Source organism: Periplaneta americana, chromosome 5 (genome assembly GCF_040183065.1).
Source record: "Periplaneta americana isolate PAMFEO1 chromosome 5, P.americana_PAMFEO1_priV1, whole genome shotgun sequence".
Classification (NCBI taxonomy): Eukaryota; Metazoa; Arthropoda; class Insecta; order Blattodea; family Blattidae; genus Periplaneta; species Periplaneta americana.
Window position 1 is genome coordinate 83,041,860 of NC_091121.1, and position 24,393 is coordinate 83,066,252.

Consider the following 24,393-nt stretch of genomic DNA (forward strand, 5'->3'; position numbering starts at 1 on the left):
ACCACTCGGAAATTTTAGGCCTACCGTGATGAAACTGAACGCCCGCCCGCGCTGTTACAGCTTATCTGTGAATCGAGCAACGAATTGTGGGCAATCTGTTCCCCGATGTCCCCTGCACTGTGTGGTAACTTTTTGTTGTCTCTCTCTGCATTTCGTCTTCAATCAGACACGTCAAATCAAAATTTATCTTAAAATGTATTAAATTGCATTTCTACTTCCATCGATAAATAAAACAAATATAAATAATAAAAATATTTATTTTCCACAAATGGATAATTACAATTGTAATCCAGAAATAATGACATAAAATAATAAGTTCAAACACGTCTTTTGAATACAGAACTGGAAACAATCTGTACTAGATGAACAGAAACACTTTCATGTTGGCTTGGCTTGAGGGCTGGAATCAATTTTTGAAAACATTGGCCCATTGTGCGACCTATATATATATAGGCGATGATTGTCGAAATCCGACAGATGGCCTGCGTGGCATTAATCTGATGATGACATGTGGGTCATCCTGTCACAGCCCCGACAGAGCCTAATCCCATATTCAGATGAATACCTGATAACCCCAGGGGCTCGCAGCCTCCAGCCATTCCTATATCAGCAACAGAAACCAGTACTACCTCCAAGACTCTATCCCAACCTATTGTTTAACTACTGCAAATGATAGACAAAATAAGGGCAAGGTGAAGGAGTGTTGATACAGTAAAATGAGAATATCCCCAAAAACTTTTCTAAAATTTCTGCTTTTTCCCCACCAATTACGACCTAGCCGGGGATCGATCCCGTGGCACCTAAGTGGAAGACCACTTGAGCCACAGAGACGGCCAACATTTCATATTATCTGAGTAGTGAAAGAAAGCGTATTCGCTGTTCTTGTCACATCCTCGATGTATGCCAGTAGCTCCGAAACTCGCAAGACAAAACCCTGCAGGGAACGATGAACGAGAATTCTGTAAGATGGTAAAAATTCTTAACATGGCTCTTTTCTAAACGGAAATAAAATCCAGCGTGTTGCAATTACGGTGCACATAGTAGAGCTGCGACTGACTGACAGGGTTCCAGGCAAAATTTACCAGCCATCTGTTCCTCGTCTGGAGTTCTTTGCTTCGAAGATAGGTGTTATTTGAGAGTGAATGTCTCCATTAATCTACAGGCTTCTCTGCAGCACAAGGTCTGGCAACACTGCAAACGCGCCTGACGGACAAAGCTGAAAACAAAGTAAAAAGTAAGAGAGTGGGCACAAAAAGTCAATGGACTACAAAATATCTATCACTGTTAATGGACATATTTTTTAAATAATATTTTCCTTTTTTTTTTTTTTTAATTTTTCTCAGTCGCTGCACAGTTCCAAGCCAGCCTATATGAAAACCTTTCTGCTCATCTAATGCAGTTATAGTATTTTCTAGTGTTACGAAGGCCAGTTTTAATTGTTTCACCCGAAGAGTTTAAACCCACGAAACAATCGGAAATAGTTAAATATGACAGAGAATGACTAATATTTTCTCCTCGCCACAAGTGTGGGAGTAATTTTAAAAGAGGAACGTTATCACATGACTCTTTTGTATATTGCTTTTCCCTGTTTGATTGTTTTACTGTTCAGTAAATGGCTAAAATGGCTTTAGATGCGACGTGGCGAAGAGTATGTGTAACATTATTTTTTCACTTATCATTTCTACCAAGTTTTTGGGGAGAACTTAAAGTACTATAAAATTACTAGAGTTTCTTTTTTTCTTTCTCTCAGAGAGAAGAAAAATATATAGCCTTAACGTTATGCTAACAAGTTATTTCACATAATTATATATGTAGGCCCTATGATACAGAAATTTCTATCGAAGAAAAACTAAAAAAGTATTGAGAACGTAAGAGAAAAAAATTGTAAGCAAGAGCGGAGAAATCAAAACTTGATAGTTCACCAAAAAGAGGTAAGTGTTGTAAGATGAAATTAATAAAGTGAATTAAACAGTATCTAATAAAACGGAATATGTCCTCAAAATATAATTAAAGCTATATTCATCCTATTTTAGCGATACATCTAACAACATATTTTCTAGGAAAATCAGGATAAACACAAAACAAAATAAATGAAAGAGTAACAATTTTATTTGCTTTACATGTATAAATTACAAAATCATTTTTTTTCTGAATATAACGCGGTTGTCCTTCAATGAAGGTGTACAATTTATTCGAGAGCGGATTTTCGGTCCCGATCTGACGTTAGGATACGGCAGTTGCCGGGAGGTCATTGAACTCATTACTGAGCTGCCTCCGTACACCAAAGACGTCATGTCTTGTCGCTGGATAGGGACCAAAAATCCGCTGTCCGGTTATAACCAAATATGAGGTTTTCACCATTCTTTTGACCTAACCTTCTCTCCCTACTTGTCAAACTATTTGGTTAGAGATCAGCTTTTATCAGACCTGATGGATACTATATTAAAAAAAACTAAGAACCAAGTTTAACATATCAAAATAATTACATTACCCGAAGACAATCTTGTTCAGGAACTGTTCAGCATTGTTCAGTGGCGTTCATCCTCGTTTAAGACTGCCTGCAAAGCCCGAGCGTAGTGGCTAGAAGCAATAACAGCATAAATGAGTGAGAGGGAGAACTATAGTGTACTTAAAACAATAACCGACTTGTGACTTTTAATACGTCGAAGTATTTTTATGGCAACATCCATTCCCTTCTCTCTCTCTCTCTCTCTCTCTCTCTCTCTCTCTCTCTCTCTCTCTCTCTCTCTCTCTCTCTCTCTCTCTCAGCACTACCTCGTCCGCTTCCCTTCACCAACAATCTAAACAAGAGAAGAAACAGCAGTAGCGTATTAGCCACAAAGGCATGGCAAGGGATATTTTCACGGAAACCCTTGGCACCTTCAAATGTCACAAGTCAGTTGTTTTAATTCCACTATACAGGCTCCCCCAAACAGACGCGATACGGAATGCGTTACGATAGCGTTACGATTTTGCGATAAATGTTTTCATTGCGTTCAATGATTGTGTTCACACACACGCGATTATCGCAATATGCGTTATTATCGCAGCAAGTAGAACGCGACGATTTTGCGTTCTATTCTCCCGGAGATGTAGATCGCGAGAACGCCACGCGTTTATTTTGATGCTGGGTTGAAGTGTGTCATTTATGGATCCATCTTCAAAGGAAGAGGAACTTCTCTTTCTTGGATGAGAATCGTCGCAGGCAAAGCAGGTGCAGGTAAGTCCATGGTAGTCATGTATGGTTAAGATAAACAATATAAAAAGGTATAAAGTGATGATTTAGCTTTTCTTTGCCAAGAACGTGAAATAAATAACAAGTACGCCTACCCGATTATAAACTTTATTTTTTTTTAATTTGCTCTTTTTGTTGCAGGAGGTTGTGGATTCACGAGTTAAATGCCACAAGGGAAGAAAAAGATTAATTTTATACCTTAGTTCAACAACTAACCTTAGCACTCTGCTAACCTTGAAGAGCCTACTAGTAAATAATTTCTATGTTTAGAGTACCCATAAAATAACGAATTTTAATGTGAAGTAAATTCAGTAGTAATTTATTCTAAACATACCTACGTCTAATGATTTACTTACATAAGTATATCTAGAGTGTGGTAAGATATTGAAAATAATAAAACTCCGACAAACAAATTACATAACTTTTTTGTTTCCACATACTTTATTAATTTTATATTTCTGCACAATTATTTATAATATTGTACAAGCATTTTCCAATTTGCACAAATAATTTTTTTTTCATTTGTGCATTTGTGCGACAGTTATTTATTTTCTAGCTTGAACCCCGCGCCAGTCTCCAAGCCAGTATGACATCAAATTATAAATAAATAATTGCACTTATTGTTTACATCTAACTTTGAAGCTATCTCCTCCCATTTCTTCTCTTTTCCATGCCACGGATTTTCCTTTACGAACTCAATAAAAAATTCCACGTTCGTTTACAAGTAATCCGAAATCGCAATCTGTGAGAAAAGTGATATACACCTGCTGAAGGTAACTGGTCTTTGCGCTGTGGCTGGAAAACTAAAGTCTGCATATGTGGTCACCCATTACGATAATCTGATTGGCTGGGGACGTTAGAATATCGTATATCGCGGACGCGTCAGTTTGGGCACCTCTTCGCGATAGTGCGATATTGCGTTATCGCGAAATCGTAACGCTATCGTAACGCATTCCATATCGCGTCTGTTTGGGGAGGCCTTACACCATGTCCCGCTTAGAGGGATCGAGAAATAAATGCTCACCACTTAAAACCAGATAAAGATATAGTTGATATTTACATCTGACAAGATAGAGAAAATGTCCAAGTTTACGAAACAAAGTCTGAAAACAGATGCATGCGTAGCTTTCGTTTGTTTGTTGCTAAAACAAACCTGGCGTCATTTTGTAGGAGAACACGTCATGGTCAACATGTGGACACCACAACAGAAATTTCAGTGTGTGCTATGGCTAGCAGAAGGAAAATCTGTTACGCGAGTTCAATGCCGTGTTCGTCGTACATGGATAGGTGGATCGGAAGAAGAGGACCCATTGCCTGGCCAATCAGGTCACCCGATCTGACCCCCCTTGGAATTTTTTCCGAGGCTTTATGAAGGATACTGTGTACCAAAGAGGTAGAGCCAACACTTTGGAGAAACTGAGACAATGCATCACAAATGCAGGTGCGCTAGTGACTCCACAAATGCCACAGAACAATTGGCGGAAGGTTGAATACCGTCGTTTAGATGTCTGCAGGGCAACTCAAGGCGCACACATCGAGTTGCATTCAGCATTATGAGAAACTCGGAGAGTTTTTACATCAAGTTATGTAAAAAGTTATGTTAATAAACCATTATTTACACTTGAAATTATCACTTTATTTCTCGATCCCTCTAAATGGGACACGGTGTATATCACGAACTAAACACATAACTGCCTGTCTCCACTAAACAAATACCAAAATTAAAATGATTCTAAATTACTCTCAACTGATAGAGTAACTAGCTACTGACTGGAAGATCACAGGTTTAAACCCGAGTGGTGGCGGAATTTTTCTCTTCGACAAAATTCTCAGAACAGCCTTCACGCCCACTCAGTCTCATGTCAAATTGAGTACCGGGTGTTTCCCGGGGGTTAAAGGCGGTCGGAGCATAGTGCCAGGTCGTGTACCTTTTCTTTTTCTTTTCTGAAGGAGACGTGGGGGGAGGGGTTTGAAAAATATTTGGTGTCCCCCGCAGTACACTCAGTGGTTAAGGAAAAGCGTCAATACTGCTTGAAAATCTCGAATGTTGGTCCGAATCGCACCGAGACATTCGATATTTGACCGTTGTTAGATATATTGATGCCACGTAAATAAGCAATAAATAAGGCCATTAAGTCATTTGTTTTTCCTTCTCGTCGCTTTTAACTAGTGATGGGCAAATTCCTCAGAACTTTGCCATCGGGAATATTGAATATTTCCTGGAATATTCTCCAGACGTAAATCTTACCTATAGGTTTATATTCGCCAAAATCCTTCTTATGTTCGAGATAGAAGTGCCGTCTGATATTATGTTTTATATAAATCTCAACTGAACAGTTGAAGCATTGAATTTTATCTTTATTCATAATAACATAAATCTTGTTCCCATGTTTCTTGTAAATTAAAACGAAACCTACAATTATTCACCATATTCCATCACTTCACACATCCATGATTAGAATGCTATGGTGCAGCTCATGAATTTTTCCTACAGAGCTGCGCACGAGATCGGATGAGTCTACTTACGAATTATAGGAGAATGGGTTAACCTTTGCCTTGAACTCGGTAGAACCACGCCCAACCTCTCCTTCTACTCCTACCCTCTTCACAGAGACGTTGTTCCCGTACTGCGCATCGCAAGTGTCTTGACAAAATGTATGAGCTGTACGAGTTTAAACCTCTCCTTGCTGGACGTACACGCAGACAAGTAGAATATATGTGGAGGGAGAAATGAAGGGGTGTATACAGTGCCAGTGCGGGAACATTGTGCCCATCCCTGTCATAGATCAACATGATATATAATATATTTATTTCTACAGCTCTTATCTAGTATCGCCACCACATCTCTGTATTCGTGCTCCCCAATACCTTCTAATTACAATAACACATACAAACTGTCATCGACGTGTGCAGTCATCTACTCCTATTACTATAATACATACCCTCAATTTTTCTCTCTAATTTCTCACCTTAGAAATTTTCCCTTCCATTTTGTGAACACCTCACCACTCTTATTGTTTACTTATATTGAAGTACTTCCTATCGTATAAAATTTCCCTAACTTGTAAACTAACTTTTACTAACACTATTTAATCATAATCATTCACTTTCATCTCTACTTTACAATCACTTCTACCTCTCCTCACTTCTGTCATCACTTTATTCCCTATTTCTCCATTAGTCACTGTATCACATGTTTATTTGTTCACTTTCATCCCGATAAATTTTTCGTGAGGCACTATTTTTGTAAGTCAATGCTCAACTCAACCTTCATTTGTAAACTTACATTGAAATAATTCCTCTCTTCCTATCATTTCAATTTCTCTGATTGTACAGTAGTGGCAAAAAAACCGGACCGACCCTTGTAGCTGATTTCAGAGCCTTGTTCACTCCAGAGCACGATAGACTGGTAACTAAGAATTTCTTGGTTCGAATCCTGCCTGGGATGGAACATTTTTTTTCCTTATTCAAATTTCAAACCACGAAGGTCTTAGTTACCAGTCTATCGTGCTCTGGAGTGAACAAGGCTCTGAAATAAGCTACAAGGGTCGGTCCGGTTTTTTTTTTTTGCCACTATTGTACACTAACTTAGTCGACACTTCCAATATTACTAACATTTCACTACCAATCCTTATTAACAAACACTTATAATTTTCTCTAGTCACCTCCTTTAATTTTTATTTTAGTTGGTTATTTAACGAAGCTGTATCACTACGAGCTTATTTAGCTTCGATGAGATTGGTGATAGCGAGATGGTACTTGGCGAGATGAGGCCAAGGGTTCGTCATAGATTACCTGACATTCACCTTACGACCTTATGGTTGGGGAAAACCTCGGAAAACCCCAACCAGGTAATCAGCCCAAGCGGGGATCGAACCCGCGCCCGAGCGCAACTTCAGGCCGGCAGACAAGCGCCTTAACCGACTGAGCCACCCTGGTGGCTCACCTTCTTTATCATCTATTGTTTCTCTGGGCACTAATCTACTTATTCGTTCATACATTTTCCCTCCGATTATTTTGATAGTTACTGTTACTGCCTGAACACTCAAATAATTGTTTCTGTGTATTTTGCCACTCTTTTATCACCTTAAGCACCAACTTCGTAGACTGTAGTTCTGAGATTCCTTATTTCCTTCTTTCTTCCCTTCACAAGTAGATGGTGATCAACTTACGTACGGATCATCAAATCTAAATCATGTTATTGCATTAGGAAGTATAAATATACTAACCTCTGTTGCTGACTAGCTGGAGGTGATACAATGACAGACACAGGCGTCGGCGGCGGTGGGGCCGCTTTGGGGCGCCTGAAATTGCGCAGGAAACAGAGGAAGACGACGACGGCGACGGTGGCGCATCCTGCAGCAATGAGCCACGTGATAGCCTCGTTGGACTGGCCCTCTGTGCGGTGCATGTAATCGTCCCACGAGCAGCATTCGATCTTCCCGTTATCGTCGCAGCAATAACCCAGTTTGGGCTGATCGGGGGGCGGGCACTGCAGGTACACACTGGCGCCCAGCTGCTCTTGCCGACACACAGTCCCTGTAAATCCAGCCAGCACTCCACAATTTTTAACGATGCCCCTCTGTAAATCGTAGTTACTTACGTCTACATAATGTGTTCTTCACGCCAGTTTCGAGTACTGTACGTTGACTTCGCGACTCACATGATTGCCTCAGCCAATCAAGCATATTTATTCTGTATTGTTTTCAATTTTCATTGGCGCTACAGAACTACTTTGTGACGCACTCTAGTATACGGAAAACGAAGGAGCGATGCGAATTTGCCTGAGTGATATCTCGGTACAACAGATCCCACTAAAGATGAATAAAACTAACTGTCGCTCTCGCTCGCTGTGTTCGTTGCATTTGTCTTTCGAGTCTCGTCTCGTCATTCTCGTGCGCTTCGAGTCTCGCTCATCATTCTCGAAATAGCATTTGGTCGGCGTGGAAAGATTTGAGGGATTGTGGGCAAGAACATGGTAACCCACAATTTATTGGTTTTGAGAAAAATGAGGAAAAGTAACTGTGTTATATATTCCAAAGAAGAGAAATATGGGTTATCGAAACAAGTATAACAAGCCATCTCTTGGGGATAGACGCAAACTACTTCGTCACTAGATAGAGCATGTCCCCTAACATATTATCGCCATGTTAGTTCAAACTTCGTCTTCATGTGGGTTACCATGTTCTTGCCCACAACCCCTCATTTCGTAACTTTGAATAACTTACATCATTGAAATAAATAACATAAATCTTTAAATGAAACAAAAAGACAAAACAGAACAGTATCTTAGTTATCAAAACGTTCTGGTTCTATTATATATTACCTATGGTTATATAGGCTAAATAGAAAAAAAAAACAATTCTCAAATAAATTTGCATTTCTAAGAAATATAAAACATAACGTTAATATCTTTTTTACTTGAGATTGCACACTTGATCTCAAACATATGAAAAGAAAATTCCTAGCCTTTTAATAATTAAATAAAGACTGGGGAACGGATTATTATACACTGAAAGGTAGAGATGATGTTTCAAATAGGCTACTTGATTGTTTATACATATATAACAGTTGCCAAAGTAGATAAAAGTTCAGTCAGATATAAACAACTGTGGCAATTCAATGCTGCTTGACGTTCGGGACTTCGGGAGTGATCAATCTCGACGTCTCGAAACACTCACAAGCAATCTTTACGTCAACGACGCGACATATACAACATTGTCTTGCGGGTTTTCGGCTTTGCGGGCGATGTTAGTCTTGCTTTCTCCATCGTTGTTCATCTCTAGATCCCAAGAGTAAAGTCATAAATTCGCAGCTATCCCTATGAACTTCACAGAATGCACATACCAAGGTGCCAAAATGAATAAACGTATTGGCTACTAAATCAGAAATAAGACTAAAGCCGGGATTACTAAACTGTTAACGTAAAGTATAACAGTAGAATACAAATGGTGGATACCAGTGGTGGTAGGCTGGTGGTATGGTGGTAGGGGGTTCTATGTGACGTCATTGTGGGCGTGGCCAAAGTATTACGTCATAGTGGGAGTGGCCAAATTATTGCGTCATGGGCGGGGCTTAAGTTATGACGTCACGGAGGGGGTGGGGGGCTTAAATTATGACGTAGGAAAGGGGCGTAACGTCATAAATGGCAATCTAAGAGTTCAAGGTTAAAGTGATGACGTAGGAAAGGGGCGTAACGTAATAATTGGCAATCTAAGAGTTCAAGGTTAAAGTGTGACGTAATGCGGGTATGTAATGGCATGACATGTTTATCTCCTCAATGTGGAAATTATGACGTAGGAAAGGGGCGTAACTTAAATTACGTCAAGGTTAAAGTGTGACGTCATGCAGGTATGATGTTTATCTCCTCAATGTGGAAATTATGACGTAAGAAAGGGGCGTAACGTCATAAATGGTAATCTAAGAGTTCAAGGTTAAAGTGTGACGTGCAGGTATGTTGTGGCATGACAAGTTCATACATGTTTATCTCATCAATGTCGCTATGTGTTGCTGAGTCATATCCGGCAATTGTTCTAGTTCATACATGTTTGAAAACTGCTATGTGTGCAAATATTATACATCCGGCGAAGAATTAATCTATCACACTTAAACACATACATTCTTTTTCTTAAGATTCTAATGTAATGGTAATTTAATTGATTGGGGAATGGGTGTTGGAATGTGGGACATAAATGGATAAAAAATTAATCTAGCACACTTGTAAATTAAACAGGATGTGGCTGAAGTGACGTTATAAATTTGTAATTGAAGTTGGAAATGGGGGAGGGGGGGCAAAAATGTACTTTAAGCCAATTGTTGAGTAATTGATAAAAAATATTAAGATTCTAATGTACTGGTAATTGACATTGATAAATAGTAATGGGAAATGGAAATTGGAATGTGGGAATTATTGATGGCGTAAATGGTTGTACTTTAAGCCAATTTATAAAAAAAAATTAATCTAGCACACTTGTAAATTAAACACATACATTCTTCTCATATTATTATTATTCCAATGTAATACATTTAATGTAGATGTATATGTTGTGTAATGCATAAGTGTGCAAATATTATGCAAGCTTGCTGAATCACTTCCGGCAACGATGCAATTGCTGAGTAATGATAAAAGCATGTTCTTTAAGCACCTGCAACGCGTCATATTACACAAATATTGCATGATGCAAATAATATGCAAGCTGTTAATTCACATCCGGTGAAGACGCAAGTGCTGAATAATGGCCACCTTATTATTATTATTATTATTATTATTATTATTATTATTATTATTATTATTATTATTATTATTATTATGATTCCAATTTAATACATTTTGAAGTAACATTTATTGGATTGATTAATAATTTAATACATTTTGAAGTAACATTTATTGGATTTATTTTAAGCCATATATTATTATCGAAGCACTTCGTAATATAGTAATTGCTTCTTCTTCTCATTATTATTATTATTCGTCATAAAGAAGATTAAAGTGTGACGTTATAAATTTGTAATTGAAGTTGGAAATGGGTGAGGGCTGTTTATAATTTGAAATACATACGGCATAACTTAAAGTGTGATGTTATAAATTTGTAATTGAAGTTGGAAATGGGGTGGAATTTGATAAAATTCTAATGTAATAGTAATTTAATTGATAAATAGTAATGGGTAAGGGAAATTTGCAAGTGTTAATTGAAATTGGAATGGAGGAATTATTGATGGCGTAAATGGTTGTACTTTAAGCCAATTGACAAAAAAATTAATCTAGCACACTTGTAAATTAAACACATACATTCTTCTCATATTATTCCAATGTAATACATTTTGAGTGGTTTGTTTAGCGTATTTAGTACATTATTACCAACATTCAGAATGTGACATTATTATGATTTAGAGCAGTAATTGTAGCAGATAAATCAATGTAGATGTATATGTTGAAGTGTGCAAATATTATGCAAGCTTGCTGAATTACTTCCGGCGACAATGCAATTGCTGAGTAATGATAAAAGCATGTTCTTTAAGCACCTGCAACGTGTCATATTACACAAATATGGCATGATGCAAATAATATGCAAGCTGTTAATTCACATCCGGTGAAGACGCAAGTGCTGAATAATGGCCACCTTATTATTATTATTATTATTATTATTATTATTATTATTATTATTATTATTATTATTATTATTATTATTATTATTATTATTATGATTCCAATTTAATACATTTTGAAGTAACATTTATTGGATTGATTAATAATTTAATACATTTTGAAGTAACATTTATTGGATTTATTTTAAGTTATACATTATTACCGAAGCAGTTCGTAATATAGTAATTGCTTCTTCTTCTTCTCATTATTATTATTATTCGTCATAAAGAAGATTAAAGTGCGACGTTATAAATATGTAATTGAAGTTGGAGTAATTGAAGTTGGAAATGGGGGGGGAGATTTGATAAAATTCTAATTACAAATTTATAACGTCACTTCAGCCACATCCTGTTTAATTTACAAGTGTGCTAGATTAATTTTTTATCCATTTATGTCCCACATTCCAACACCCATTCCCCAATCAATTAAATTACCATTACATTAGAATCTTAAGAAAAAGAATGTATGTGTTTAAGTGTGATAGATTAATTCTTCGCCGGATGTATAATATTTGCACACATAGCAGTTTTCAAACATGTATGAACTAGAACAATTGCCGGATATGACTCAGCAACACATAGCGACATTGATGAGATAAACATGTATGAACTTGTCATGCCACAACATACCTGCACGTCACACTTTAACCTTGAACTCTTAGATTACCATTTATGACGTTACGCCCCTTTCTTACGTCATAATTTCCACATTGAGGAGATAAACATCATACCTGCATGACGTCACACTTTAACCTTGACGTAATTTAAGTTACGCCCCTTTCCTACGTCATAATTTCCACATTGAGGAGATAAACATGTCATGCCATTACATACCCGCATTACGTCACACTTTAACCTTGAACTCTTAGATTGCCATTTATTACGTTACGCCCCTTTCCTACGTCATCACTTTAACCTTGAACTCTTAGATTGCCATTTATGACGTTACGCCCCTTTCCTACGTCATAATTTAAGCCCCCCACCCCCTCCGTGACGTCATAACTTAAGCCCCGCCCATGACGCAATAATTTGGCCACGCCCACTATGACGTAATACTTTGGCCACGCCCACAATGACGTCACATGGAACCCCCTACCACCATACCACCAGCCTACCACCACTGGTACCCACCATTTGTATTCTACTTATAACACATTGTGCTAAATGAAGCTATTTACGACAACATTGCCATGCAAAGGAATTTGCCAATTTCCAGCTTTTCCTTCTCGTCACGTTAAATGTAATGACTGCGTGTTAAACCTGGACCAATCAGTGCAGGTGAGGAACTTTTTTTTTAATTTGCTTTCTTTTTATTTCATATTTGGCGGGAATAAAAAAAAGTTTCAAATATGCGTGTGTATCCATTGCCTACTCACTTCACTTGTGTGATTCAGGTTCCGCATATTGTGGATAGATGACAGGACTGAGGCCAATTTTCAAATTGCACACCACTTCGGCGGACCATACTGTCCATGACGTGTATCTGGAGTTTCAAATATTCATAGACGTAAATATAATAATGAAAACATCTTGAAAGTAGTACAGCATTCACTCAAAATCCAATATGTTTATTATTCAATAATTTAAAAATAAATCACCCAATTGGGAAAAGTCTAACCTTTCAACATCCAACCTCGTGTAGGTATATGACGAAGAAATCTGTATCACAGAGACGAAGCGCCTAAAAAGATTAATAGCATCTCCGCAATAAATTAAAATCTCTTATTCCAGAGAATTGTAATATTTTTCTTTAATTTTTAGAAACAGGTGTTCAGAAAGCTGGAATTGTTTCATAATTTTGAATTTCGCTTTACAATGGTGCGTTGGCAAATTCCACAACCGTTTTTTTGTTTGTGGAACAGTTTATAAAAACAGAATCAATTGAAGAGTGTGATCCCAAAACGTGTTAAGTCCATTTTTTTTAAAGGACTACGCTAATTTTCTTATCCACCGGTCTACGGACTGAGCGAGTTTTCAAGTGACAAGCACAATAACACAAACTTCTAGACAAGGATTGACAGAGGTCTCAAACAATCACATATTAATAAAAATTGCCAAATGTACTGAGTGAGTTTTGGGATCAAACTCTTCAATTCGTGGGTGCACGGACAAAAGGGAACAAGTCACCAAAACTAAGTTTTGAGATGTTTGCAAAAAACACTTTGACGAAATATGTAAGATCGCTGAAACTCTTTAACTCAATACGCACAATTCTCTTTCATCTTTAATGTCAAAGCTATTACTTAACGTATTCTACGCAATGTTCTTCTCACATTTGTCTACCGAAATGCTCACTTAATTCAATTTTGACTCAAATGTGACGTATACCCGTATACCCTTTTGTCCGCACACCTACGAATTGTACAAGTTCAATGTGTTTTTCGAGGGGATTTCGATGACCAAAAATGCCGAGTACTAGCTCATTCACGCAAAACAATGAAGAGTCATTGGCGCAAACATGGAACGATAGTTGAAAATAAACTTCATCCTCAAAATACAATAGTTACCGCAGAATATGTCGAAAATTACTCTTTCAGTGCAGCATAACCCTAGTTCAGTGGTAGGCAAAGATTACGTAATTTAAAATGCAACCTGCAATACACAGCAAAGGTAAAAGGGGAATGATACCCAGGCTGCTTAATGTTGAATGGACGAGGGAAGGAGATCATGCCTTACCTCTCCGCCCTGCTTGTGTGTTAAGGGGTTGACTCGCGAGTCACGAAATGCCGACCATTTCTTTAATATTACAGCTTTTCAGATAGCCCAGCATAAGAAAGATAGAGTAATTGCAGAGAATGTTGCCATGCTTTATTTGCTATGACATAGGCACATTCAGATTTTCTTAACATTTCGACGAAATTTGAGGCCAATAATTTTTAGTTGTCAGGTTTTGATAACAAGCTGAACCTTAGATGTTAACCAACCGAAAATTTAAGACGTATCTATGAAATTGAAAAAGGAGTTGGCTCCACTTTTTGGTAAAATTAATGTTTTGCTTGTTTTTTTATAAATATGCCTGATCTTTTAGTGCAAGAACGGTGAGATCCCGAGCATATGGTAGTAAGGTACAGTGGAATTGGAGCTGAGTTGTCGATCGTTTCGTTGCAAACAGGAGGGAGCTCCAGGAGCTATATACAGAGTGAACCGTAAGTAATGTCAGTAATTTCAGGGAGTTATTCTTTGAGATGGCGGCCGGGTAGCTCAGTTGCTAGAGCAGCTGGCTACGGACTGGAAGGTCCGGGGTTCGATCCCAGGTGGTGACAGGATTTTTTCTTGTTGCCAAACTTTCAGAACGGCTCCGAGGTTAACTCAGCCTCCTATAAAATTGAGTACCGGGTCTTTCCCGGGGGTAAAAGGCGGTCAGAGCGTGGTGCCGACCACACCACCTCATTCTAGTGCCGAGGTCATGGAAAGCATGGAGCTCTACCTCCATGCCCCCCAAGTGCCTTCATGGCATGTTACGGGGATACCTTTACCTTTATTCTTTGAGATATTTCAAACAAAAATTTAATACAATTTTGCTCACTTGTGCTTCCTTTTCGAGATAAACATTGTTTTATATGAAACATTTCAAGCTTCTTTTGGGAAAGTCCCAATATGTTCAGTCTAATAATAATAATAATAATAATAATAATAATAATAAATTATGGTTTATTTAACGACGCTCGCAACTGCAGAGGTTATATCAGCGTCGCCGGTGTACCGGAATTTTGTACAAGCAGGAGTTCTTTTACATGCCAGTAAAACTACTGACATGAACCTGTCGCATTTGAACACACTTAAATGTCATCGACCTCGGCCGGGATCGAACCCGCAACCTTGAGCATAGAAGGCGAGCGCTATACCAACTACGCTACCGAGGGCGACTGTTCAGTCAATATAAGAGAGTGTGTATTATGATAATATGTGATTGAAATAGATTTTAGTTTTGCCCTTAAAATGTGTAGAAATTTCATCCGAACAAATGTAACTTTTCTTTCTGCAAAGAAATTTTAAAATGTTACATTTGTTCGGATCAAATTTCTGCACATTCGAAGAACAAAAATAAAATTTTTTCAATCACGTATTATAATAATACACTGTTGTCTTAAATTGACTGAGCATATTAGGAATTAAGACAGTGACTCTCCTAAAACACGGTATGAAATGTTTCACACAATTTTTTTCCCGAAACATTTTAGCCTAAATAAGCGCTATCTCGTGTTATAGTTTATGATATTCGTACAGTTAATGTGTGTAAAATGTGGCTAATTATATCCAATTTTATTGCAAAAGCGGGGTAGCACCATTATTTGTTTATATTTTACATCCCTAAATTGTTGATTGTAATAAATTAGTGAGTGATGATGTGAAACTCCTAGGTACCTAGGAATACTCTGAAAAAGGAAAGAAGCCGAGTCAAAATTTGAATTTTTATCATGTTTTTTTTTTGTGATTTTCCGCAACTTTGTAAAACTGGAGCTACCTAGTTTTTTTCAGAGAGACTTTCAATCGAACTTGTTGCTCAGGAGTTGTGTGTTCGTATCACAACTAGTTTATAGAAGTGACTTCAGCATTGAAGGTGAAGGTTACCTGAATGTTTTTGTTCCTATTTTTAAAATAACTTCAAATGTATAAATAAAAAATCCAAAATATAATTAGGTTGTTTAAATACATGTTTGATTCACTCCGTAAAGATTTATTACACTTTCAAGTAATTCGATGAAATGCCATACCTCACACATTAATTAACTTCAGCGTTACGTAATCTTAATTAATTAACTTCAATTGAAAAACTATGCGGACCGTTTCACGGATCCTAGGGGTCACACTCACTCAGCTGTCTCATTCTTCAGATCCCTCGACGAATTAACTGCACTGCACGCTAGCTTTTGTTTCGACTGTCTCGGAGTTTGCGATACAACCATATGAACCATGGCACTGGATAAGAGTAGCTTCACTTGTCCGCACACCTACATACATATCTCTTATCTCAAGTGCACTGAAAATGTATTTGTTTTAAAACAGTATCTGTCATCTCCATCAATCTTCGTTAATTGGGTCCTTCCAACAAGATAGGGATTATGCACCAAACAGATACAAGTAGCCTATTGGAAATTCCTAAGTCTGCAACTTTTCCTAAAAAAAAAAGCTTTCTTTCTTCAATTTCGCTGACATTAACAGCAGATTTTTTTTATTTTAAGCGGATTGTATTCTGCAAAAAAATATTGTGAAGCACCATCTTCCACAATTTCTTCAGCATAAGCAGAATCATTTGGCTCGCTACATTCGATAGTAAGGAAACCTGTGCTTCGGGAATGTCTTCCTTAAGGTGACATTTAAGAAAACGCATGTAGAAACCATTATAAATCTGTTAGTATTTAAACTGTATATATGCATATAATTTGCAGCCATTGTTTTATGTAATTTTTACAGCGTTACAATGAACTTTCGGATGTATAGTTTTATCTTTGGAACATAGGTTAGGGGTTTTTGAGAATAAGGTTCTCAGGAAAATTTTTGGGGCTAGGAGGGATGAAGTTACAGGAGAATGGAGAAAGTTACACAACAAAGAAATGCACGCATTGTATTCTTCACCTGACATAATTAGGAACATTAAATCCAGACGTTTGAGATGGGCAGGGCATGTAGCATGTATGGGCGAATCCAGAAATGCATATAGAGTGTTAGTTGGGAGGCCGGAGGGGAAAAAGACCTCTAGGGAGGCCGAGACGTAGATGGGAAGATAATATTAAAATGGATTTAAGGGAGTTGGGATATGATGATGGAGAATGGATAGGGACCGACGGCGGGCTTATATGAAGGCGGCAATGAACCTCCGGGTTCCTTAAAAGCAAGTAAGTATGTAGTATAGTTTCATCTTTACTGGTTCGGTGGTAGTTCACACAAAGAATATTCACCCAAATGAAATTTGACACATGGACGATTGACGCATCGGGGAATGCACCCAAATAAATTGATCCAAGAGAAAATTAGAACAAATAAAATTCACATATATTAATTTTCTTAGTTGATAATGCAATAATTTAGGTGGAACAAAGTTTTGAATGGTTTACGTATCTCAAGAAAAACTGTAGGCCTATTTTATTGCAGAAACCGAGTCTTGGATGTATTTCTTCAGATTTGAATGTTGTAACCACAGCCACGCAAATATTCAACGACACGTCCTTCGTCTTTGAATTCATCATACCTTTGTAAAATATTTTGCAGCCTTATATATAAGCTTTTATATTTTCGTCTTTTAGTTCTTTTATTCTTTGTCCTAGATCAAAGTCGAGATTTGAAGCTGTCCAATGTTCTACTGCCTCGTTTAGAATTCGTACCTTTACCTTCTTTATTTTTCTTCTTATGACCATGGTTTTAGTCTTGTTTGCATTTATCTTCATCCCATACTTCTTACAGATGTCGTTTAGCTCCAGTGGCATGTTCCTTAGTATCGTCTCTTAGTCTTCTAACAACGCCATATCAACAAATCTTATGCACTTTATTGTTGAAAATGAAATAGATATTCATATACACTTACACATTTCGGAATACAAATGTTACCACGGAAACGAATTGCTAAAAATATATTTACTATGAAATGAACTAAACTTTATCGCAATGGGTGAATTTTCCGTGAATGAGTGTGAGAATGAAAATCGTTGGGTGTAATCACTTTGGGCGAATATTGCTGGATTAATTTTTGGGGTGAATTTTCTTTTTGGCCAGCTTCCATTGTGCGTACTAACCTGGTTCGATCTTTACTATTACATGTGAACAATCGATATTTTTGTGACAATTGTTCTTCATTAAAGTTATGACAAACTAGGCATCCTGTTGAGTTAAAAAATTAGATACAATTAGAGTCTTCCACAGTGTTCAACGTGGTGAAAGAATATTGCGATGGTGAAGAATGGAAACCTTCTATTTCAAATTTTGCTATTCCTGGGTTATGATACCAAACAATTCATAAAATATTCACGGATCGGATGCGGTAATTTCCTGTGTCATATCACACTTCCAAAATTATTAATTTTTAAAAAGAATTTAATTATAATTAATTTTATTGATATATTTGCATGTTTAGAAAATGTTTTTTTCGCTCTCCTGAAAACTAACGATTTTTGACATAGGAAGTTTCCATTCTTCACCATCGATTGGATATTTACACCGCGTTTTAGATGCAGAGACATCCAACATTTCGGAGCTATTTTTTGGCTTAGTTATCAGGAAAAGTAGGGAATGTGGGGGAAACCTATCTTGAAAAAAATACTTCATGAACTACAAAATCAGAATAGCACTGACTAATATAACTGGTAAAAATACTAAAAAGTATTGGTATGCAGTTAACCATAGATCTTCGTAATAAACAAAAGCGAAAGCGGTTACTGTGGAACAGAACATGTTATTTGGTAAATATTACTCCATATTTGCTGATAAAGATCTAATATGATTATACACTGCGAATTTTTAAAGAAATTGTGTCAGATAAGAATTCCAATTTTATAAAATTATAGGTCAGTAATGAAGTATCTATTTGTAAATCCTTACTGGCAAGGGAATTTATGCGAATATGGTGGATATATTAACACTTTGGGGCACAAAATTCTTAATTAACAAATTTGAGGTGGATATTGGTCAAATTAAATTAAATTCATAAAATAGAAATGAAATTTGCAAACAATTTGTGCTTTCATAAATTTGCATACAAATTGGAAGATAGCTTCACTTTAAGCCACTATGCCTCAAAGTGTCAAGGGACCATTTCTCTTTGTACTATACCATAAAAATTGAGTATGTAATTTAAGGAAGGAAGAACGGAGATCAAAAATGAACACCATATTAGAAGGCATAACTACTCCAGAAAATATTATTGCCGTAGATGATATGATTTAGACAATAAAGGAATAGGACTCAAATGTAGCCTATATCAAACACTTTAACAATTTTATATCAACGTATCTTTCACATGGTACATCATAGCTTAGATATGAAAAAATTATCTGCTAAATGGATTCCTAAATGCCTAAACGCTGATTAGAAATGACACAGAGTGACAATTTTCAAGTCGCTTTGCCGCCGTTTTGAATATTATGATTCGTCTAAAGTTTTGAATGATATTGTAACTATGGACGAAACATTGATCCATAATTACGGTTCAGAAATAAAATAAAAATGAAGAGAGTGGAAACACTGGTTTCCTCCGCCCAAAGAAACGTTGCATTCAGAAATTGAAATGAAAAGTAAACACATCAGTTTCTTGGGACAAAGACTGAATAATCATGATATATACAACTTAGAACAAAGTCAAACTGTGACGGAAGAGTATTATTCTTCATTATTAACTAAACCTCGAGAAAAGTTGCGGAGAAATATTATCAACAGTAATCTCACTAGAGGTTTTGATTTATCTAGAGAAAATCAAAACTCGAGTGGGATTTAATTGACTATTACACGATTAGAAGAAAGTAGGCTATATAAAGATTAGAAGTAACAACGTGTACAATAAAATATTAATTGGCTTACGAAAATACAACTGTCTTCAAATGTATTATTGTACCATCTCAACATTACGCTAGATGGCAGAGGTGTTTTATGATGTTTTCTTGTTACCGGTATCAGTTGTGCCAACTATGGAATCATCATTGAACTCTGTGGACTCTTACTAGTCAAGAAGGCTTTGTTGATTCAGTTTCATTTTTATTAAAACATTTGCATTCCATTTCAATCATCCGGATCCCAGTAATCAACGTCACTTGACAGATGATTTTCAATAAATCTTAGTATTAAACAATCTCTGATACGTGACTATCCATAATATATAGCAGAAGCTATAACAAACATAACCTAAATAATATAAACAAGTGTTAGAAAAGTTTTAATTAGGGATGATGAAATAAACAAGAAACGTTTTAATTAACGATGATGAAATAAAAAATAAACATGGATAATTTTAATAGAAACAATTCTTGAAAGTACAATTTTCAAATTTGAATGTTTTGGTGGTTGGTGGTTCAGTTGATGTTATATTGGACGTGTGCGTAAAAGAAGTGAACTCGTTGGTGTACATGGTGTATCCCTCAACTCGTTCAGGATTTCCGAATGGTGCTCTTCATATATGACCAGTGATCTTTATTAATTCTTGTTCTTGAATGCCAAAATGCGAGTCATATTTGAAAGTGATGTGCATCGCCTGGAGTGGTTTGTAATTTTCTATTTTTTGACGGCCAGACCAGTGCAGTTTGAAATGTTGGCAAACAAAGAAACAAATGCTAGGGTAGTGATAAAAATAAACCAATGCTAGGGACGCGATAAAATTAAACAAATGCTAGGGACGCGATAAAATTGTGCGATAAGCGGCCATGATTGGTTGAAAGACGTCCTTTCGTACCGTTTTATTGGTCGAAAGTAGTGTGACGTAGTAAAAGTGTAATAGTCATGGTAATATTTTCAAAGGCTTCTGTTCTTGCAAGATATTACACCCATTCACTAGTCCCTGATTGCATTGTACAATATTAATGAAGTTGACGTTGAATTAATTCATCATCCTCCAAATTCCCCAGTCTTAGCCTACTTTCGAAACAAAAAAAAAATTATAAAGAAAACTAATTTTCATCGAATGAAGCAATAAGTATTGCGGAAACGTGGTTTATACACTACAAAAACTATTTTTAAGAGGTTTAGAATTCATTTACGGCCGTTCTACTAAATGCAGAGTTAAAGGATGATAATGTTGAATAAATAAAAATTTGTTTAAAGACACAACTTTTCCATGTTAGACTAAGAATTTATCAATACCACCTCTTATACTTAATCTTAGTATTCTCAGAACAGACCATTCACACTAAATTTATTTTAAGATGTCAGAATGAAATGTTTGAAGGTCAATCATCAAGACTAAACGGAAATTAACTGAATTGAAATCTAAATTATATGTCTGCAATAATATGTGATAAGATAATGAGATAAAAAACGAAGTCAATAATACACCCATTCACAAGTCCCTGATTGCATTGCACAATATTAATGAAGTTGACTTTGAATTAATTCATCATCCTCCATATTACCCAGACTTAGCCTATTTCCGAAACAAAAAAAAATATCGAAAGGAAATAAATTTCAATCGAATGAAACAATAACTATTGTGAAAACGTGGTTTATAGACCACAAAAATATTTTTAAATAATTTGGAATTTCTTTACGACCGTTCTACTAAATGCAGAGTTAAAGGATGATAATGTTGAATACTTACTTATAAATGGCTTTTAAGGAACCCGGAGGTTCATTGCCGCCCTCATATAAGCCCGCCATCGGTCCCTATCCTGTGCAAGATTAATCCAGTCTCTATCATCATATCCCAACTCCCTCAAATCCATTTTAATATTGTCCTCCCATCTACGTCTCGGCCTCCCCAAAGGTCTTTTTCCCTCCCGCCTCTCAACTAACACTCTATATGCATTTCTGGATTCGCCCATACGTGCTACATGCCCTGCCCATCTCAAACGTCTGGATTTAATGTTCCTAATTACGTCAGGTGAAGAATACAATGTGTGCAGTTCTGCGCTGTGTAACTTTCTCCATTCTCCTGTAACTTCATCCCTCTTAGTCCCAAATATTTTCCTAAGAACCTTATTTTCAAACACTCTTAATCTCTGTTCCTCTCTCAAAGTGAGAGTCCAAGTTTCACAATCATACAGAAGAACCCGTAATATAACTGTTTTATAAATTCTAACTTTCATATTTTTTGACAGCAGACTAGATGACAAAAGCTTCTCATCCGAATAATAACACGCATTTCCCATATTTATTCTGTGTTTAATTTCCCCCCGAGTGTCATTTATATTTGTTACTGTTGTTCCAAGATATTTGAATTTTTCCACTCCTTCGAAAGATAAATCTCCAATTTTTATATTTCCATTTCGTAGAATATTCTGGTCATGAGACATAATCATATACTTCGTCTTTTCGGGGTTTACTTTCAAACCTATCGCTTTACTTGCTTCAAGTAAAATTTCCGTGGTTTTCCTAATCGTTTGTGGATTTTCTCATTCATTCATTCATTCATTTATTATATTCCATAGATCTTACATGAGCAATGAAGCTTTAAGATGTGGAAAAAGTCAAAATTTTACAATATTACAATTACAAATTTTACAAATTTTTACAATATTTTACAAATTTTACAGTTTTACAATTTAGTAATTTTCTGCAATTTTTTACAATATTTTGGCGAGATGTAGTGAGATGAGGTGAGGTGATTCGCCAAAAGATTACCCAGCCTTTGCCTTTTGGTTGGGGAAAACCTCGGAAAAAACCCAACCAGGTAAACAAATCAAAGGGGTGAAATGAAGTTATGCCGAGGACTCGCCATAAACCATCCGGCTTCAGTCCCACGCCTGGGGAAAATCTCTGAAGAAACCATTCAATGAGACCAAAGGGGGATCCAATCCAAGCCCGATCGCAGCTACGGATCAGCAGCCCAGCGAGTCTGCCGACTGAGCTACATCGAGCTAACATATTCACGTCATCGGCATAGACAAGAAGCTGATGTAACCCGTTCAATTCCAAACCCTCTCTATTATCCTGAACTTTCCTAATGGCATATTCCAGAGCGAAGTTAAAAAGTAAAGGTGATAGTACATCTCCTTGCTTTAGCCCACAATGAATTGATAATGTTGAATAAATAAAAATTTGTTTAAAGACACGACTTTTCTATGTTAGGCTACGAATGTATAAATACCTCCTCTTATACTGAATCTTAGCATTCTTGGAACAGACAATTCACACTAAATTTATTTTAAGATGTCAGAATGAAATATTTGAAGATGAATCATCATAAGACTAAATGGAAATTAACTGAATTAAAATCTAAATTATGTATCTGAAATAATACATGATAAGATAATGAGAGAAATAAAAAACGAAGTCACAGGTATTATCTTTATATAAATACAATATCTCAACTGTAATACTATTGAACAGAAATAATTAATCAATGAAAGCTTCTAGCAATCTAACGACATATTATCTATTTCATCTGAAACAAGGTGAGTATTAAGAGATACTGATGACACTTTCTGACCAGTATCATACTTAATTCTAGTAAAATTACAGCCACGTACAATGAGCTATACTGATCAGACATGTGAATATGCCTTATTTCTAAACATTACATTTTTCAACCTAACATTTAGTAGCCTAATATAAGCTAAATGTATACTTCTCGATATCCAGAACTGAAAAAATTGTGAGGAAGAAGTGAATATGTTCACAGTACATAATATTTTCTTATTAAATAGAGAAACTTGATTTATATATTATTTTACACGTCTTTTAAAGCATTCTAAACATTGCCAGAGCTCTTGAAAGTTTCAGATTGTATACATAAAAATGTTTCTGCTATACATTACAAATTCATCGTCCCTTAGAAACTTAAAATTGGTTTATGTTGTCAAATATTTATTTATCTAAAATGTATTTATTTAATTCAGGATGCCGAATACAAAATTCTTATATGAAATTTACTTCGTTAACGTTATAATTATGTAGATAAATATCTAGAGGACAAATATTTTCTCACAACTCTTAAAACTCTAAATACCAGTACTTTAAAACGAGTCTTTGTAAGCTATATATTACTTTTCATACGTACTGTATCATTAGTCATTTCTTGTATTTTTATTACTTAATTTATTCCTGACCAACCTAACTATCTTACACAAGTTCTTATAGTTACTGATCATGAAATAATTTAAGAGTACAGAGAAAAAAAATCAGAGTAACAGTTCTCATAAGGGTGATGACATCATCTAATTCAGTATCATATTACTGCAACATTTTTGTGTTCTTGTTATGAAAACTGACAAAAGAGAATAATAATTATCAACACGGATACAATCATCCTTTCCTACTTTTTCATTAAAAACTGCAATAAATTTTGCAGTAATATACCGAATTAGATGATGACATCACCCTTAAGAGAGTTGTGACTGATTGATTTTTCTCTGTATCCTATGCATCCGAAATTATCT

The 24,393-nt window shown here is 36.2% G+C and overlaps 1 protein-coding gene across 4 annotated transcripts; it reads right to left on the minus strand.

Moving 5' to 3' along the window:
* Positions 1-241: 241 nt before the first annotated feature.
* On the minus strand, positions 242-16,349 carry LOC138699923 (uncharacterized). 4 transcript variants are annotated; one of them, XR_011332132.1, is made up of 4 exons: positions 12,757-14,869; positions 7,465-7,774; positions 2,487-2,580; positions 242-1,216 (listed from the first exon to the last, which is right to left on the minus strand). XR_011332132.1 is itself a non-coding variant. In XM_069826122.1 (4 exons), the coding sequence occupies exons 1-3, from the start codon at positions 16,206-16,208 to the stop codon at positions 2,529-2,531; spliced, it is 375 nt and encodes a 124-aa protein (XP_069682223.1). In that variant the 5' UTR covers positions 16,209-16,349; the 3' UTR covers positions 242-1,216; positions 2,492-2,528. The 4 variants fall into 4 exon arrangements, 2 of the variants coding, with proteins under 2 accessions (XP_069682223.1, XP_069682224.1); XR_011332131.1 differs by having other exon boundaries at positions 2,492-2,580; positions 12,757-14,724; XM_069826122.1 differs by lacking the exon at positions 12,757-14,869 and adding an exon at positions 16,196-16,349 and having other exon boundaries at positions 2,492-2,580.
* Positions 16,350-24,393: the final 8,044 nt, after the last annotated feature.

What these genes read in the sequence shown, in the direction of transcription:
- LOC138699923 (XM_069826122.1), bottom strand. An exon ending in CCAGCTAGTCAGCAACAGAG is followed by an intron (nt 2,581 to 7,464) that starts GTTAGTATATTT and finishes TATTGCTTCTAG; the next exon opens with CCACTACGCTCGGGCTTTGC.